The sequence below is a fragment of the Psittacula echo genome (assembly GCF_963264785.1).
Source record: "Psittacula echo genome assembly, chromosome: 7".
Classification (NCBI taxonomy): Eukaryota; Metazoa; Chordata; class Aves; order Psittaciformes; family Psittacidae; genus Psittacula; species Psittacula echo.
In genome coordinates, this window is record NC_137740.1 from 43,627,130 (window position 1) to 43,648,057 (window position 20,928).

Below are 20,928 nucleotides of genomic sequence, written 5' to 3' on the forward strand. Positions count from 1 at the left end.
GCTTTAGTTCACAGAGCTGACATAATTCAAGGAAAGGAAGTTATTCTGGGTTTTAAATTCTAAACTTTGTGGTTTTCTTTCCTTTCTTCATCAGTAATGTGCCATGTTGAGTCATACAGAGAAGTAGACAGGCTTCTCCCAGCAATGAGGATGATTTGACCTTGGCTTCCAGGTCAAAAGGAAAGAGACCTCAACTGCTTTAAGCTGTGCTTCTGCCATCCCAGGAGGGAAGGATGAAATTTAGGTCTAATTAGATAGATATTGGCTATTCTTAGATATCTATTCATAGATAAGTAGATAACATTTGGACTGCTGTATAGATTCAGGTGACAACTGGGCTAGATTGCTATGAGTTACTAATCTGTTACTTGCCTACAGACCTTCAGAGATGGCTCTAAACTCCTGCAGACTCTTTACTTCAGAGGAAGCTCTAGACGTACTATGGTGACATATAAGCTAGATCCAATACCCTGTGTAGTTTCAGTTATCCCATTCAACAGCATCGCTTGACCAGACTATGTGCATATTTGAGTTAGTGCTTGGCTTTGACTAATTTAGGTCCTGTTGTAGGGACATCCTTTTAGGACAGTAAAAGAAAAAGAGAAAGGTGATTTTTAGAGAAAAGTACATATTCCAGCACAGAGCTCTAACTGACATCAATGATCAATTGCATAGCAGTGAAGCCTTACTGCTAGTGAATAGGTTCAGGATAAACAGGTAAGCGTTCAGTGTATCTAGAATAAAACCTGTTATGTCTCAGCATAGGAGTTCCAATTCAAATTGAATTCAGCAATTCATTTCTGGTTACAACAATACAACACTGAAACTCAGGTATCGCTTGAAGCAGCCAGGTGCAATACCAGTGATCAGTCCTCATATGAGGGCCTAAAAAACTCTCTCAGCTCTGTCTTTTGTTGCTTTAAGTCACTTCAACATAAAATCAACCTCAGACAACTCCAGAGATAAAAGCTTCATGAACAAAGGACCAGCTTTAGTTCTGCATTGGTGCAGGTCTGCTGAAAGAAACCTTAAATCTTTGCTTTAGCATCAAGAAAATGATTTGTCACACTTCATACCCTCAGTGAAAACAGACTGAATAGGGATATTGTTGCTACTGGGTTTATAGCCTTATTATTGAAACAATTTGATGCAGAACACAGTGCCTCATTTCCTGCCACTCACAAAATCAGTATGCCCTGGGATGTGCCCAGTAACTGCTGTAGGGATACTCTGACATAAATATGACTCCAAAGTAAACATTATCTGACTTAAATAATTTCTCTATTACCCAGTACTCATTATTCTCTTTTTCACATATTTCACTGTCTCTGATGAAAGACCAGATTTTGTTGCTTGTTTTACTGTGGCATTTGCAGAATATTGTGCATCATTAAAAATGCATCTCTGAAGCTCTGGAATGCTTCAAATTTGGGATGAAAATCAGTCAGTTTACCTATAGATCTTTTCAAATGGAGTTATACATTTCATCCACTCCCTTGTTAGATGGAGGTTGGATCATTTGTTCGTTCTGAGTTCTTTTTTTTTTTAATCACTAAAAGACCTGACAGCTGGAAACATAATGCCAGTTTTATTCTCTTAGATTAGCAAATTCTGAAGTTTAAATTGTGGACAGCCACTTCCAGGTTTGCATTAAAAGCACACTGTACCTGCTGGTCTTCTATGATAAAAGACAAACCTTTTTACAGTTTCTCTCCTAGCACCAGATATTTAAAAACAAGGATATGTAACGTTTTGCCTATTTGTAAAATTATCCAAACCAAGATTTGTCTTTTGGAGACAACATAGGAATTGCTTTTAGATTAACACTTGTAAATCAATGCTTACACTATCATGTTAATGTTAACACCGCCAGCAAAATGCTTTTAAAGATACAAGTTACTCCTTTATCCTATATTATCTTTTGATATTACAAGCTTTTGTGCTAACCACAGTTTCAACTACAAGTATTTGGCAAAAGTAATGTATGAATAATTTCTCTAATTGTATTAACAACCTATCATTATTTCTCTGTGTTACAAGAAGAAAAAAAAATAAAATGTTAGGATTTTATTTCTAATAAAACCTTTTCAAAGAGGTTGAGTTGCAGGTGAAAGTTTATCGTGACTATAACCATTTTATTGTGAGTTAGTGAAAAAATTCACTAACTTCACTAATAAACACAAGCAGCTGTATTGCACTTAACAAGCAATCACACATTCCCTTTAAAAATGTTCCCTGCTTATTTTAGGTTAGTAATTAAATAAATCACCAATTATAGTACTAAGTATATTAGTAAGTAATGATTTTGCCACTTAAAAAATGAAAAAATGTGACAGCACTGAAAAAATGAGCTAAGTCTCCAACATCCTGAAATTAAAGCACTGAGCAATAACAACAGGTCAAAGGACCATCTCAGTTTATCTGCCTCCCTGCATCTAATAAATACTTCCTGTTTCCAATCTCAATATTGTCATGTTTGGCCTTACCTGTTTCTCTGTGAAAGAAAGCCTGCAATAATTTAATTACCTAATTAATCTGCCATACACTGTTCATATAATATTTAGATACCCAGCTAACTTCAAAATCCAGCTTTCATAGCCTTACAAAGAAATCCAGGTTGTTTTATCCTTCTAACTAAAAAGTTCTGTGTTTGCCTCTTTAGGTACTTCTCTGTCCTTTGTTGTTGCATTAACATGCAATTGGTCATTACTTTTAAGTAATCATTTTTATATCAATGCATTACAAACAATTTTCTCCAAGCCTTTTAATGAACCATTCATTGTGAGAGGCACGGCTGGTGCATATTCGGCCTTCAATTGCTGCAATTGAAATATTCCACTGCATTCCCCTGGTCTTCCCTGGAAACAGGGTATCTGGTTTCTACACTTGCATAATTGCATGGTTCAGATCATTTATTCCTATTGTAAAATTAGATTTAGGCTATTTTATTCCTCATGTCACTCAGTTTTCTCACTACCCGTAAATAATAGTTTCTTAGCAGTCAAAAAACATTTTATAATCATAGTGGAATTTAATAGTCAATATTAAAAATGCGAGACTTGGCATGGTGATTCATCTAGAAGAAAATGAATCAGAAACTCTTATCTCCATTTCTGCTACTGAGCCCAGAGCTAGTGATACTTAGCAACATTACTGATTGGCTGTATTTTTTTTTTTACTGAAATTTCATTGTTTGAGCATTCCATTGCACATTATTAATGCCTTGAGAATTTTTAAACTCCCCAGATCGGTTCTGCACAATCAAATACACTTACTGAGGAAAAAGATTTTAGATGCATTGAAAAGAACAATTAGATCTCAGAAAAACATGAACTTCCTGGAATGTATCTAGGAAGTACCCCATGGCAGGGGGGTTGGAACTAGATGATCTTAAGGTCCTTTCCAACCCTAACTATTCTATGATTCTATGATTCTAAGTAACAATCTCACTACTCCCCACATTGTGAAGAAAAGTCTTAGTGTAGTTATAAAAAATAAATATCAAAACAGACATAAGAAAATAAATATTAAACAACAAAGGCACAGCAGCAGCAGTTAAAGCTCAGTGGAATTTCTCTTGGCTACAGAGACTCTGTTCTGGAGAAGTAGTACAGGTAAATTTACAATATAAAGAGAACCCAGAAGCAAAGAAGATGTCCATTGTGGTTTGTGGGGGAAAAAAAAAAGATTTGCTTTCTCATTTTCTTTCTGATGGCAGTTATTCCTTGTGCCAAATTCATCTCAGAATTTTGTATTCCATACTTTTTTCTTCCATCAAAGGCATATTAATGCCAGGCTTCAGCTCTTCCCAGAAACAAGAGGGGCTTGCAAGTAAAGGAAGTTGGATTTTATTGGACAAAACTTTCATGATTAGCAATCCAAAGAGAGTCAGAAATATGAGAAAGGCATGGTAAGGTAACAATTACTTTAACTGGTATGTGGCAATGTGTAGTACCCACTCACACACACACACACATTGACACACTCCGCCCAGTGAAATAGTTTCAGCATTGTCTAAATTTTTCCTTTGCCATGTTTTCTTATCTGTACAATGCTTTATGGAAGGAGGATAAACCTGTTAAAGAACTTACCGAGGCACCAGCACTTTCCCCTGATACTTGCTCAGCACATTACCATCCATTTTTTCCTGTGACCATGTGAAGCCTGGCCTGCTCCTATTAATCCTTTTGAAGTAGCAGATTGTTTTATATCAGGTTTGCCATGCTAAAGCCTGCAGCAGTGTAGATTCTGCCCCCTCACTGAGCCTCTTCTTGACAGCCTTTGTAAATTCAGAAGAGTCACCATCCTGGAGCAGACGGAGGAAACCTTACCCAATTTCAAGTCCAGGACTGAAGGTACAGACTGGGATTATTTTCACAATTGTACTTCATGCTTTTTGCTTTCAGTAGCACTGGTTTATATATTTCAGTTCATGCTACTTTAACCCAATAAATGCCTAGAAAGCTGCTGCATATTACAAGGATGGATATTGCCTAAACCTGGACAGGTATCTTTTTGCTTCCTTTATTGTCTCAATGTGTTTCCTTGGATTCATCAGTGTTATCTCAGTACAAGTGAGCAGCCTATGAGCTAAAAATTACCTAACAATTTGCAGAGCAGTCCATGAGGAAGCAGAACTAAAATGCTAATTAGGGCTCAGAGGGGAAGCAGTGAGTAGAAAGAGCTGAAAGGCACAAGAACTAAAGCACTGTGGGATGGATGGTGGAAAACTGCCTATATGTGAACCCCAGAGATCACAGGTGTGCAGTGATCACACTGCAGTCTGGCTTTGCATAAAACCAGTCATTGCTCTTGTGCTCTTTTCACAAAACTAGTCAGAAACTGAGCAGAACTTGCATGCTCCACATGCTTTAGGAAGTGCATGTGGAGGTTTCCAGGGGAATGATAATTGGAATGGGCACGAACAAGCCCTGAGCTGTTGCGTAAATAATTATCTATGTAGACATGCCCCAAGTTTAAGAAAAGTATAGAGCTTTCTTTCTCCATGGGCATTTATGTATGATTACTGGTGATATGTTTTGCTTGTTTGTTTTCTGTTTTCTCCCTGTGTGGGTTCCTTCTGCCTTGTCAGTGTCCAGAGCTGACACAAATTGTCGTTACACTCTTATCAGCTACTTTAATTATAATACTGCATTACAGTGACGTTACTCAATGATTCTAGTGAATTAGAACCAGGGCCAGAAACGAAGTATTAAAAAATAAGAAATATCAATACAATACAGAGTTATTTTTGCTGACAAACCTGCTGCCCTTCTCCTTAAGACCTTCCAGAAGATGGGAAGTATAATTACTGCCACATGGCTACAGAAATTGACCTAGTCATCCTGTGCAACGCAGCTTGCACTTGCCATAGTATCACTTCAGAAGTGATGTTGTGTTGTCTACCCTGCACACTGTTACACACTGTTTATGATAAGGCTAAAAATCAGGCACAGACTGAAATTACTTTCCCTGATTTCAGTCATTCTGTACAAATATTACGTTTTATTTAAATGCAATAAAATTTTTTTTGGCTTACCTATTCAGTCTCTGTCAAAATTTTCTAATAATCCTTCATGTTATGATTTATGTTAGTCTTGTCTGTCAGTCAGATTATGGTCAGATGCTACCATGTATTAATTAAAAGAAATTTTCTACAGTTTTAGCCAAATACATAGCAGTGGAATGTGTGATGGACCAGGTAGAATACTCAAAACCTTCCTGACTTTAAGCAAAGAAAAAAAAAACCTAGTTCGTTTGAAAGATGCCTTATAAAACCATGCCAAGTGCAAGGTCCTACACCTGGCTCAGAGCAATCTCAGGCACAAGTGCAGGTTGGGCAGAGAAGAGATTCAGAGCAGCCCTGTGCAGAAGGACTTGGGAGTGTTGGTCCATGAGAAAATGAACATGAGCCAGCTTCAGTGTGCGCTCACAGCCCAGAAAGCCAACCGTATCCTGGGCTGCATCAAAAGCAGCGTGACCAGCAGGTCGAAGGAGGTGATCCTGCCCCTCTACACTGCTCTTGTGAGACCTCACTTGGAGTATTGTGTGCAGTTCTGGTGTCCTCAACATAAAAAGGACATGGAACTGTTGGAACAAGTCCAGAGGAGAGCCACGAGGATGATAAGGAGACTGGAGCACCTACCGTACGAAGACAGGCTGAGAAAGTTGGGGCTGTTCAGCCTGAAGAGAAGACTGCATGGAGACCTCATAGCAGCCTTCCAGTATCTGAAGGGGGCCTACAAGGATGCTGGGGAGGGACTATTCATTAGGGACTGTAGTGACAGGACAAGGGGTAACGGGTTCAAACTTAAACAGGGGAAGTTTAGATTGGATATAAGGAAGAAGTTCTTTACTGAGAGGGTGGTGAGGCACTGGAATGGGTTGCCCAGGGAGGCTGTGAATGCTCCACCCCTGGCAGCATCCAAGGCCAGGTTGGATGAGGCCTTGGGTGACATGGTTTAGTGTGAGGTGTCTCTGCCTATGGCAGGGGGCTGGAACTAGATGATCTTCAGGTCTTTTCCAACCCTAACTATTCTATGATTCTATAATTCTATATCTTAAAGTTCTTTTGTTGTAAAATGCTATTAACAATCTAATTAACTTTTTTTATGTAGCCTTTTGGCAAACTTAAGAAAGCAGAAGCAGATAACTCTGTTTTTTTCTCTGAATTTCAGGTATTGTTGCAGTCCTTTTCTGTGGGGTCACACAGGCACATTATACCTACAACAATCTGTCACCAGATTCCAAAATGAGAACTAAACAGGTATGACACAGAAATAACTGACTTTGTGTCTTCAACTGGTGTAAGGGATGCTCAGAGGTACTGGAATATAGCTGGAAGGGACTTCATTATCAATGCAAAGGAAGAGGCTTATGTTTTCATTAGGGAAAAGAATGAAGATTTTGCCAAGAAAACAGTAACAATTTTCTGGATAAGCAAAAAATGTAAGAATCTGTTCTTCTCAAGAGACCTGAAATGTTAGTTGAGGAGATGAAGGGTAACGAAATAACAATTAATGCTAGTTTCAGTACAAAAATGCTGTGAAGTTAAGGAAATCAAAGAGCTCCAGTAAATCAGAGAGAAGTGGTCTGAGAGGCTGGATCCATGTGGATTTTTTGCAAAAGGGACTGTATAAATTGCAGCCTAGCCAACAGACTTGAGCAATGACATAATTTGTTTTCTGCCTCATTAAAAATCTGACATAATTAGAAAGATAACTTTCTTCCGTTCTCTTATTTAAAGTAACGAGAAATTTGGGCATCCATTTTTTGTTGGTACAGGTGACTAGTCCAATTGTAATTATCTTTTTAAAACTGGGGGCTGTTCTCAGTACTAGATATATGCATTGCAATGTTCAAAATGCTTTTCAGCACAAGGGGTAATTTTAGACTACTTCATCATTACCTAGATCCTGTAAGAAGTCATTTAAATGCAGTTTTCTTCCCTTTTAATGTTGACTCATATGTCCCAAGAAGCCTTGGTTGGAGAAACTCTGTCTCCGAGAACTAAATGGAAACATATGGTCTGAGACTATAATTTTCATGATTCTATCTGGTAACTTTTTCAGCAATTCCTCTGTTTTAAGCATTGGAAATTTTACTTAGAAAATTCCACTGGTTCTTATACATCACAATTTAATAAAAAAATCCAATTTTCTGTCAAAAACAGATTGATAGAAAAAAATACTGGCCACAGTATCGGTTCAACTGTCAGACTCTCTCAGATTTTTTTTATGATGGCTATTTTAATATTATTTAATTTTTTTAATGCCTATTCTATGATTCTATTATTTTAAATCATCAAAAAAGTTTCTGGTCAGTACTTATAGAATAAAGTGTTACCTATTGAACAGGATTGCATTTCTTCATACCAGCAGAGACTGATGCTTTCCAAAAGCATTCCAGCAGAAAAAATAACCTTTCTCTGATAACTGTACAATGAGGGAATAACATTTATGTCTACTATAGAAACATTTCTATTTTGCAGAAATACTGAATTGCCTATGCCATTACTACCCTTGCATCTGACTGTTACAGTTTGAATATAAGACTTTTTCAGGGATTCATCTGCATGATTTAGTGAGGCATAGCCTCAGAGAGAGAAATTAAAAAAGAAAGGCCATGGTATTTTTACTTACCTAGGAACCTTTACAGCTACAGAAGTAACTAACATTTAGTTTAAATGCATAGTGGTTTTGTTAATGTTTACTCTGTTATTCCCTTGCATCAACAGTGTAAAACAAAACAGTGAAAATAAACTGAATCTACCCTTGAACACATAGAAAAGGCATTATGTGTTTCTCTATAGAGTTGTGAGTTTTATGCACCATTTCTGTTTTTCTTTTCCCCTATAAGCTCTTATTCCTTGCCTCCCTTACAATATGGTTCAAAAATTTTTGTTAAATTCCTGTGAATTCTTCTAATTTATTTTCTAACCCAAAGATTACCCTTTCATATGCAGCTGTTTCAGCAAGACCTGCACTACCTCTTTCTTTCTCTCCCCAAAAGAATTCTTTTCAAGCAAATTTACTAAGCCAAACACTTGGCATTCTCACAATCATATATGACTTGAGTGCATTTTAAATTAATATGGTTGCTTGGACAGACAGCTTTGCTCCTAATCTAAGTCATTTTTATAATCATTACAGGCCAAAATCAAGGGTGCTTCAGTTCACTTACAGAATTATTCTAAAGCAGCCTCTTTCTTTTGTTACAATATGACAGATCTTTCAATAAGGACTGGTGAACTGTAACGCACACTGACAGAACAGTAAGTTAAGACTAAAGCTAAAGCTAACAAACCACAGAGAAATTAGATTTAAAACTGTAAATCAGATTGTGAAACTGTGTTAACTGTTTTTAAACAAATGCTTTTTCTATGCTGCTTCGTACATTTTTCTTTACATTTTTACCAGCTATTAAAGTTTCATAGCTTGATGGCAAAATTCAGTATACAATGATAGAGGCTGTATTTCTGGTCATGATACAGAGTTCTGCATTTCTCACAATACCTCATCATTTGCCTTAAAAAAATAGATTTAAAAAAAAAAAACCAACCCTACAACAAAAACCTGGTATGATTTTCTTCAGATGCTGGTATAAAATGAAAACTTATCTACAGTTCTTAAATAATTCAAGGACCTCTATTAAGAATGTCTGTCAAAAGATGCTATGTAATTATTAGCCCCCATGTACCCTTTATTATCTAGTCAATCACTGTTGCACAATTTATGAAAGAGAAATATTAGATTTTAAGCATCTGAAGCTTAAAGTATCTTACAAATATTGTCAAAATCAATGGATTATTTTAACATTGTCATAAGTAAGATAATAAATGTTTAGTGAAATGCAGGCTTTAGAGAGGTTTCATTCAATCCAATTATCACAATTCTCTGTTAAGTATCTATAAACATTAACTTTGTGGGTTTTTTTTTTTTTAATTTTATTTTCATTTTTTTAACATGAGTGATATTTTATACCAGTATTTTTAAGTCATCATCACCATTGACCTGACTATGGTCATTGTGAATTCAACATTAAAATTGACACTGCCATCTGTGGAATAAAGGCTCAGTCATACATTTAAAGTTTAATTTATCCAATATGTCTTTAATGAAGGAGAAGATGAAACTGTTAGGCCCTGATTGAAAGTTATTTGATTCTGTGCAGCTTTCTCTAGAATTATTTACAGCTGCTATTATAACCTCACATTATGCTGCAGACAAGCAACAGTTGCTTCTAATTCTTGGGACATTATAGTTCAGATTTTACATTAGGTTCTTCAGATGCACGGTTGGGTTGTGTGGATTTGCTGAGCTGCGAGTCAGTGGCTAGGCAGGGTATTGCTAGATAAACAGAAATCACTGTTTTGTTGAAAGGGGGTAGACTGTAAATCCTACAGGTCATCTCTTGAAAGGGATGCATGAACAACACTGTGTTTTCTACAGAAAGAGAAGAAATTTCTTTGCTCTTTTTTTCTCTCTGCCCTCTAGCACTTTTACTCAAATACCAGGCTGAGACCAGCACAGTTTCCTAGTAGCGGAGTATTAAGAGAGGCTTCTGCCTTTCTGTAATGGCTATAAATATTATCCATCATACTTGTGAGTTATATTATTTATGTTCCCTTAACTCCAGAGAATAGCTACAATGAAGAGACCAGAAAACAGCACTACCTCTCTTTGGTTAAGTATGCAAGGGTATGGAAAATTCTGCTTTCACACAAAATACAGTGCCAACAAATAAACTCTGGGAAGAGAATTCTGAAATGCGAACATCTCCTATTGAAGAAGAGCCAGGGAATTACTAGAAGACACAGGAAAGCATGTCCAACCAGCAAGGGGGTATGTCACACACTACCCTGCCTGTCTCTGTTCATTCCACTAGTCTAACCCTTGTTTACATAGTCAGCTCTGAAATAGCTATTCTAACAAGCTCTTGAAGGTTGCCTTCTCAGGTTAGGTATAATAGTCTTTTTAATCACATTTTAAGTTAGTTACATTTTTCACTGATCCTGATAACAAACCCATTACGGAACACCTGACTTATAGACAAAACTTCTGGCCTGATTGTTCAGCTACACTGGGCGTGCAGTATGCACAAGATGCCACATTAAGATTTTGGCAGCCCTTCACCTCCAAGGTTTTACACAGGTTTGAGAACAGGGTAAAGGTAAAACAAGAGAACGCTGTGCTGCATAACTTTTCAGCAGCTTTACCAAAGCATGTACTCTTACTAGGACTGCTTGAGCCAATTAACTTACACTGAAGGACTGAAAGTTCAGATCGGTCTTTGCTCACTGATGGACATAGTACCAATTGCTTCAAATTTTAATTTCCACACTATAACACAGACATCATTATCTCCAATTATTGAGAGTCATCACTTTGCAGAGGAGCAGCTAATATCCAGTGCAAATCCCTTGAAAATACATTACATTTCCAAAAACTGCTTGGCTTATTTATGATATAGCTATACATTCTCCAACAAGGAAACAGGCTAGGGATCAGTCAGCTGATTGCTGTATCATAAACTGAGCTGTATTCCAAACAGAGTTTGGTGTAAAAAGGTTGTGTTTATAAACATATTAATTTAATGTTAATTAATCATATTATTTGAAACAAGCTGACAAAACAGTCATGAAACATATTTTTTTAATACCTCAAAAACTGTAAATCAAATCATTAGAGTCTCTTGATCATGACATGCCACTGAATAGCATCAGTATGGACTTCATTCTTGATGCAGTTCCATCCATAGTGGACTCACTTCTGAAGTAAATTGGAATAAGAGACTATAAACTATAAAGTATGGCAATGGATATGTTCAAATCTACCAAAGGAGGGTGGAAGGGGAACCAACAGCATCAGACAATGTTTACTACAAAGAGCATTGTAGACTAGAAGGCAAAGAGGTGGCTGAAATCAGTTTTTGGGTCTCTATATCCAAATGAAGCATCATTCCTGTGATCTAGTCATTCTACTCCTTTTCTGATGGCCTAATTATCTCACAAACTAGTTACAAGCAGCCCTATGCTCAGCATGGAAACAAAAAATTTGCATTCTTTAGGTACATGTTACAATGACTATCTTACAGGATTCTCCTGACAGCTATCTTTCCATAAGAAAAGAAATAATGTACTGCAAATTCTGCTGCAGTAGCAGAATGATATCTCATGAGTTTCTTGTTAAAAGCACATGCCAGGAACTGCATCTACTGTTTTTATTTTTCTGTGAGACAAGGGGAGCAGCTGAGCAGAGACAGCTATGTACTACTACTGCCAAAACTGTGTCAATCTGTTTGTGAGGTGTCCCACTCCAGATACCTAGAACCCATATTGTATTTGGGAGAAGCAGCCCTCTAAAGTCATAGGGAACAACAATACAAAATGAAATGGGTTTAGTGTCATTGTCCTAAATGCTCCACAGTCACACAGGACTTGTGTGTGCCCTGTGGTTTTGGTCCTGCTATTTGTATGAGTATTTAAAAGTCCAAATAACTAGAGCTGTGCTTACTTCCAAAGCACACAACCTATTTGAATTTATCTCTAGTTAATACCTTCTATTTTTTTTGTTACCAGGCATTGGACTGTTTGTAGACAATTAGTTTAGATTTCTGGGAAGGCCACACAATTGTCAGGATATAATGGCTCTTACAAGTCAGCCTCTTGACTTTTAAAAAAATTCAAGTATTTCTAGACTGAGGTACAGCAAAATGTCCTGGATAATTAGCAAAGCAGCAACCACCACAAAATATAGTTCTCATCCTTTTGAAATGAGCAGCCTAATTGGCAGCTGCTGTTGTGATTTGTTCAGGAGCTCTACGTAGGAAAAAATTACCTTTAAGGCACTGCAAGAGGTCAGATGCTTCCACATAAATTACTGACAAAGACTGAAACAAAAGAAAGTTATCTTTCAAACAAGATTACTACCAGTACCAGATTCTAATTAGTCTTTGCATATGTGGTATGCAGGAGGAATATGTTCTTCCAGCACACCACAATCACAGTGCCTGCAGGAAAATTTCATACTAGAATGTTTTTTCCATTATCTTCTGAAGTATATAGCACCATTGGCCATCTGATATAGGATAACATTTGATGACTAATGCTCTGTCTGAGGGTAAACTGGAAATTCTTTTTAACTAACACACAGCACTTAGGTCTGGCAGTCTTCAAAAAAGTGTTCAGGCGGTCTTTGCCTAGAGGATCCAACAAAGTACAAATTCCTAATTAGGATTGAACAGGTTGCATATATTAAGTACTTTCTTTCATTTAAGTGGAGACTGAGCATAAAAGGTAGCTCTGATGGGCACTATCTCCTCCTGTCTCATGGTTCCCTTTCTGCAGCTGAAAAAAAAAAACCTCTAATCTCTGATCTCCCTGAAATCTTGCAAGTTCAGACTCAAAAGCAATAAAGCCTGGGGCTTCAGGCAGTGCCTGAATCAATTTACAGTGGTCAACAGAAAGGTCTGAAGAATCAGCTATTTCTGATAATATGAAAATAAAATAGCATTTGGGAAGATTCATTTGTATAGGAATAGTATTAGTATAGTTTTGCCCTTGTTTTAAATTGTTTTGCTTAAAGCAAATACTTTGGAAATTAGTTACATTAGAGGAAAACCTTGCTCTTGTTTTCTTATATTTCACCCAGGTTGGGTTTTGTTTGGTTTGGTCAGGCTTTTTGGGTGGTGGTTGGTTTGGGTTTCTTAAGATAAGGCATTTAGCAATATCTCTGTTTTGCAGCTGTTCAAAATGATTAGGGAAGACATAGAAACACTCCTGGTTCTTTTTCTTTCTGAGAGAAGAGAATGATAAAGACATAAAAACATTGTAAGCACAGAGTTAAAAAAAAAGAATGGTTTATCCTGCATATAGCACATGGCTGTTAGGAGGAGGTACCAGAAACTGTAGGTCTAAATTTCTGCTGTCTTTGAGGCCCCTAACTTACATTGCAAACAATAGAAGTCACAGTCTTAGACCCATGTAAAAGTCCAAAAGCTCACGCCTCTAGATATCATTACAGCTCTAGCCTAAGTACCCCAAAAAGAAACAACCAAGCAACCTCTCATTTTTGTTCTGTCTTTCCCTTGTAACCTCCAGCTTTCCCCACCTGAGGCACTAATGAACTCCAGCCGTGCCACAGCAATGCTGGCTAAGCCTTATGTTCCTTAGCTGGACGGTCATAGCTTGGTAACTCAATGCATCTCTGCAGAGCAACTGGGTCTGTTACAAACAGCCTGCCCTCGTTTATAAATTGCCTTCTTATCTCTAATTGAATATGCACCACATGCACAGTGCTTGTAATAATTATTACCTTTAAAATGGACTGCAATTGACAGGAAATGTACAATGAATTCCAGTTCTATACACAGCTATTTTCCGTGTTTAGGAGAAAAGCCTGAAGACTGGAAATGTGCCAGATGCATTGTTTGACCAGATGTACAATAAGATCTTATGAAACCCTGTAGAATAGTATAATGCTATAAAGAAAGCTAAAGCTTCTTACTGTATGGGTTTAACAAGAAAAATCATAATATAAGAAAATCTTGATTTCCACAAAAAGGAATTATACTACCATGTCTTTCAATCTGAATCTTAACAAAATCCCTCATTATCTGACTGATGTTCCTGGTTACTTAAATATGCTAAAAGAATGTTAATCTGCAGTCTCGTGACATGTGTCCCCCCTTAAATTTATGTGGAAATGCTGTCATTGTTTCCTTTTAGCTGTGAGATACATGATGGATGGTAGACAGCCAGGAAACACTGCTAGAAGTAAACTGGTAACAGTGGACTTTATAAATATGATATATCAGTAATTAGCTGCATCATTTTTTATTTATATCATAAAATAGCTTCTATCCCCTATCCTATCCATAATATTGAAAATATTGGGTCTCCACATATAGAAATCTCATTAGAATATTTAGTTCTATACTTCCTTCTTTATCTCCATTTTCCCTCTTCCTTTTTTCTTTTTTTTATTTTTTTTTTTTTTGCATACTTGCTTTAGTGATTCCTTAACTGAAAATGTGCAGATTTACTCTGGCCTCATTAGTTCTCACCAATCATGTGTCCCTTTATCATCAGCATTTTGTAAGAAATACTATATTCTAGTATCTTACACGTGCCTTCACCCACAAATAAACAGAATTTTTGACTTATGAAAAAGATATCTTCTCTTGAAAACAACAAGGAAAACAGCAATTTTGCTTAAGCGCGAGAACTGGAAAATACACATGCTCAAATGTAGTTCATGCCCTGAAGAAACCCAGAACTGCAGTGAAAACAGTATTTCTACAGAGAACCTCATCTTGTTGAAAATTATGTTATTTTCGATGCTGGTAGGCTAAGGAACGTAATGCCATATGCAAACTAGTTTCCAAATGACTTCATTAAAGATTTTACAATCTGTTTAAACATTAAACATTTTTTTTAAATATTAATAAAGTTCTTTGATTGTAAAGGTTCCAGTTTACTCTTTGCAGCACAATAACAGATGCCAGGAGTTAGCTAACATACAGCAATTGGAATTAAGACCTATAGGCCAAGATATAATCGGCATATGGAGAAATATGTCATGAAATTCCAAACTGAGACACATGTTGTAGTTTCTTTGAAAGGTTCCTTGAATCACATATGTCTTCATCTGTGCCATGGAGTCAACAAACTGTATGTGGCTATGTAAGCTACTGCAGAATCAGAAACTGGTTCACAAACCATGCAGGCCACGTTATTGTGTCTGCCTCAATGTTCTCACAAATGGTCTGAAAATGGTCCTCACTGTGGGTACATAGCCTTAGTTTTTAACTCTGCGTCCTAGCAAATATTCTGTCTTGAGCAGAAAATTTCCTCAATGTACACTGTCAAATTAAGTCCCTTCCTAATTATTGCCACCTTCATAATCACTGCAACTTTGGAATGCATAAGGAGAAAAAACAAACCAAGATCTATCTAATCCTGGGCTATGAATATATTCTTGCATTATCAACATGTGCTGAAATAGAGCAGACTGTAGGTTAACATTACATACTTAGTTTTACTTATTCAATTTCATGTTTTGTAAACTTGAAAATTACAACATTCACTTAGTCCATCCCAACTCTCTCATCTGAGAATTTGTGACAGAGATAAAAAATAAAGCTAAACAGCTGACTATAGCTCATCTCTTTCTCTTGATGCTGTCTGTGAAAATAATTAAGCGCTAAAAAGCCCTTTGTCAAAATCTTTTGGATTAAAAGTCGAAATCATGACTAGGATTCAAATAAGTGCCTTGTCTTTCCACATGTTTTCATATATATCTACTTTCATTCACCTAAAATAATAAAAAGAGCATGGAATTTGAGCATCTATTTCAAGCTTTTGACTTCTAATTCTGCTTCAGTTCCACTAATTTAGGGAGGTGCTGTCCACCCTTTACCTCCAGTGGCCTTGAGAAGAGTTCTGAGTGTTCGAAAATTCCAGGCAACCATTCAGCGTTCTCAGAAGCAGACACTCATGTAGTGACTGATACTTTTATTGAGAAAACATTTCTCTATATGAGGTTCCAGATAGTACTTCTCTAGCCACACCTTCTGCTTTCCTATAGATTCTTATTGAAGTTATTTTTAAAGTACGTTAAAGAATGACTAGTTGTATCTCTTCACTAGAGATATTCAATTTTATATAAAAGAAAGAGTGTCTTAGGATCACAGATTTAAGTACAGTTGAAGTTGTATCTTTGTTTAGGATTTTTAATTTCTTTTTAGTTTAATGTGATAATATTTTTTCTTTTTTTTTTTTTTTTCTGTTGTCAATTGAGGGGTTTCTGAAACATCACCAAGGAAATCACTGGTAATTTAGTAGACCTGAAAACACTGGAAATCCTTACAATACTTTCTGCAACAACTTCTATTCTGTGGTTTCAGCCAGAGTCTAATTATAGCCAGATGCAAACCTACCCCATTGAAATTAATTATGAAACTATCATTTAAATTCAAATATCCATGGGCTTACTTTGGGTTTGCATTTATTTTGAGAGCAAGATTTCACTTTTTAGTCTTTGCACCCTAACAACATCCAACTGCTGTAGCTTTTGAAGTTTTGACATTATTAATATTTGCCTTGTTTGTGCTTAATACTACATATTCATCTCCATTGGACTTTTACACATATTATTAGTGTATACACATACACTCATGGGCACACATACACTCTATGCTCTGTTAAAGGCATGCATAAACAGCACTAATAATTTCCTCTAAGTTCATTTTTTCCAATTATCCTTCATCTGCAGTTTTTTTGATGTATTTCACAGATGCAAGTGCAGGGTGTTAGACAGCCCTTTGCCACAATTATTTGCTCAGAGTTGAATTGCCAAGGTTGCAGCCACTTGGAAGCTAACTTGCATTTGATGACAGATGTCTTGTGCTTTATGTAAAAGATGGTCCTTTGTAGTGTTTTCAAAAAGTACCCCACCAGTGAGTATCTGACATTTTCTGCATTTAAAAAACTAGCCCCTTCACACAATGTTCAAGTAAATCCTCCTCACATTCTATGTCTCAATTCTTTCCGTACAGTCTCCACTCTAGATTATATCTCTAAGTGCAAAGGACTGTAACATGAGGAAAGTCATGCACTCTAATACTTAAAAATATGACACAAAACCATAATTGCTATTCACATTTCTCAGTCTTTTTGTCCCAGTAAATCATCAATTATTGAATAGTAGCCTACATGAAGAGGCAAGGAAGCTGTTTAAAGAGAACTGCAGAAATGAAACATAAGAATCCCCCAAATTCACCCTAAACATATAACAGCAGATCAGTGAATCTATTAAGCCAGTATCCTGCTTCAGAAACTGGTACTAGAACCTACAGAGTAATTGCAAATAATACCACCAAATATAACTATAGGATAGCATTCTGCCAAGGTAACATTGTTAAAAGCTGGCTCATCAGTAATAGGTCTTTAAGAATAATAAATGGAGCTTAATATCATGAGGATCTCATGCTATTTAATACCAATTAGAGCAAGAACTGTCCTCAGAGGGAAGATGCTCTGCCTAGCTCAGAAAGAGGTAAGATCTTGTGTCCACTGTCCTCGAGACTCTATAAATAGATCTATAAAAAACCAGTATATATATGTGGAAAACCCTGAACGAGTAACAGTGGCACAGAAAGTAGAGAAGTTATTGAGTAAACATTTTCATCTTATATTAGGCAGCAAATGAACACAAAACAGCATGTTGTCAGAAAAACGTGCAAATCCTGTTACTGTGGTCTGGATTAAGGTAGAGTATTTCCTGATTTACAGTTCTAGAGCAGTTTTCTACAGACTTAGACTGTAAAGGGAAGCATCAATATGGATAGACAGAAGCTGCAAAATAATCTCTCTAGAACAGGTTCAAAGAGAACAAGTATTTGTCCTGTAATATGTCAGATATGCAGTGAAATGGAAATTTTTAAGTCATGAGCATCAGATCATTTTTTACATTCTTGATTTTGCTGGAAAACATAGAGAAAAGACAGGCAGATTTCATAAGAATCTTTGTAGGTTTCTTCTTTCCTGATAGGTTAAAGGCCCTAGTATTGGTTACTTTCCAACACCCAAAACTTGACAAGGAAAGAAATTATTTTTATGAACTCGCTTCAAGAATTAATATAAGAGAATATTTCCTCTCAGCAAATTGAAATGGAATATATTGCATTTGTCCTCCTTAGAAACTGAATTGATCACTTAAGGTTAAGACTGTGGTGGCAAGTCACAAGAAACAAAAAAAAAAACAAAAAGCACTTGAGATGGGTGAAAGGGAGATGAAATTGGTTGTGTTTTTTACTTTGGAAAAGTCAGCAGCAGTAGCTCTAATTCGAACATAGAGAAACATAAAAGATCTATTAGTTCATTGCAATTTTAAAGACAACTGGATTACATTGATAACATTACTATTTTACTGTGACCAGAAGGAGAACAGTCATGTTTTAAAGCATCTAAGTCTCCTTTGTTGGCTGAAATTGGCTTTGGCAAAGCCACAAATTTATTCTTTCTTTTGCTTATTTTTTTAACGATTGTTCAATATAGCTGTTCACTGTCAAGTCCATCATGTTTCCTGCCTCCAACTGCTTGGAGATTTGCTTCCCCAGAAAGATGCCTTCCAAGAAAGTACCTTTCAAGTTGTTCAGAACAGGTCATAAACTTAACCTTCATTTTTATTGATCTTACTATTATTTAGCAGCCTTTTAAATTCTTTTTCCTCTACACAGTTTATTCTCCAAATTCAGCTTTATAAGAATATTAGCTTAATCCTAGATAGCACAGGCTGTTCACAGCCTCTTCATTTGCCATTACCATCATTATCCTTCTCTATCAGAAAATGGAATAGCCATCAATAGCCCCAAAAATTTCCAAAATCATTCCTAGCACAGTGATTCTAGTACCACCGTTAATTTCTGGCCAGTTAAAAGTTTTTTATATCCCTTCAAAGAGTTTTCCAGCTACACTGTTATGCTCTATCTTGATCAGAATCCTTCCTTAATACTTGCAGAATAATACAGTACTGCTAAATTAAATGTAGAGAGCTTCAACTGCAGTAATCCCCTGAGCACATTATCTTCATACAACAGAGCACTGATGACTCCTCCTTCCTTTGTGCCTGCAACATCTCAGTTCAGGAATTTAGGATAAATAAGCACTCTGAAAGTGGTTATTTCTAGTTTATGATCCAAATGATAACTTAGATGACAAGCTGTAACAGCAACAGCATCATCTACTCTGTTTTGGAGATACCTTCCATTAAGGTGTCATTCTTGGGTTATTTTTAGGTACAACTTAATGCCTGCCTCATGTATGATAGCAAAAGTTGGTTGTGCTGCAGGAAAGGGAGATAGTGTTCTAAAAATTTTCCCTCTCTTACAAACTGATCAATGTTTGAAACAAAAAAAAAACAGAAGTTTGCAGAAACCTCTTTCCTAGGCAACTTCACAAGACTACTGATAGAATGAATAATTATTTTTTCTACAGCTAGATCCCAAGTCTACTGAAGGCAACATAGAAATTCTCAGCAGACTCTGAATCTGTCTATACTACTAAAAGTGTAAACCAAAGTTTCTACTGCTCCCCATGCCTTACATGTAAAAGAAATAAGTATATTGAGTGTTAGATTTTGAACAGAGTCATTTGTCAATTGATAAAATCAAACAGCAAAGTTCTTTCTGAGGCTTAATTTGAATCCTGCAATTAATGATGTTGACAGATTCACTGTGAATACAAAACACACTGTTTCCATTCACCCTGAAGGTCAAACCTTTTTAGAAGTTCTGAATGTTTTACTTTATAAGTCATTTTCCCTCATATTTTCATTGCTCCAATTAGATTAGAACAAGAAAAATATTTTAATTTAGCTGTCTAATTAATTAAACTTCTCCTACCCAGCAAAGCCATTCAAAACCTGTGGCATTTTCAATAATAGAAAGGATTTGCCTTGATGTCTGGGCCAATGTTTTTTGTTTACTGTTGCTAGTCAGAATTGTATTTACAGAATCAAAGAATAGTTGGGGTTGGAAAGGACCTTAAGATCATCTAGTTTCAGCTCACCGCCCTCACAGGGAAGAACTTCCTTATATCTAATCTGAACTTCCTCTGTGTAAGTTTGAACCCCTTGTCCTACCACTACAGTCCCTAATGAAGAGTCCCTGTACCAGAACTTTCATGGTGGTATGAAGATTATGCCAAAAAAGACTAAACCATACTGGGTAATTACAAAACCTTGCTGGCTTTTCCTACGCCTTGGTGCTGCTGGTTTTTTTATTTCCTTCTCTTTTTACTTTCCTAGTTCTTCCTCAGGCCTTAGGAATCTTTTCAACCTCCCAGCTCTATAGGGAAATAGAAAGTTATTGAGTGCCTTCCTTAAATCTGTTGGGGTGAAATTCATTTAATTCAGTGGCAAAACCTACTGATAAAAAAGGCCAGAATTTTGCTGCAGGGCATAAAAGATCTTGTAAGAATCTCTCTTTGATAGTGGGTTTGTAAGTTTACAGTCAAATATGCTTGGATATCAAAATCAACTTGATAAACAAGTTTGTATTCTGTCATGAATCTGAGTTACTTCTGCTGATTCATCTAAGTATGTTATTCTAGAAATGAGCATTATATCACTGTGCTGTGAAGATTCATTATAGTTGTATAAAGAAATCTAGGCAAGAGGTTCAAATTCAAACCTTCTGATTTTGAAACCTCTAATCAAAAAAGAAAGATTAAATAAAGCAATTAGACTATAATAAGAGCTTCTACAATTTAAGAAAAATTATGGTAGTTGGAATTTTTACAGTATTTTAATTCAAAATAGTTAGGGAAAAGCAATTTTCATCAACTATTGATTTATCAATATCCTTGACTTCGTGGAACATTTTTGATAGCTGTGTTCTAATTAAATAGCATTATTCAAATATAAT

At 36.3% G+C, this 20,928-nt stretch overlaps 1 protein-coding gene across 1 annotated transcript in view; it reads left to right on the plus strand.

Moving 5' to 3' along the window:
- SLC9A9 (solute carrier family 9 member A9) overlaps positions 1 to 20,928 on the plus strand; it is a gene marked incomplete at both ends in the record, with an annotated part of 196,716 nt that overhangs the window by 84,681 nt on the left and 91,107 nt on the right. The window contains one exon of the mRNA XM_080623099.1: positions 6,678 to 6,766. Coding sequence (XP_080479225.1) covers positions 6,678 to 6,766 — 89 coding nt within the window. The remainder of the gene's footprint in view (positions 1 to 6,677; positions 6,767 to 20,928) is intronic.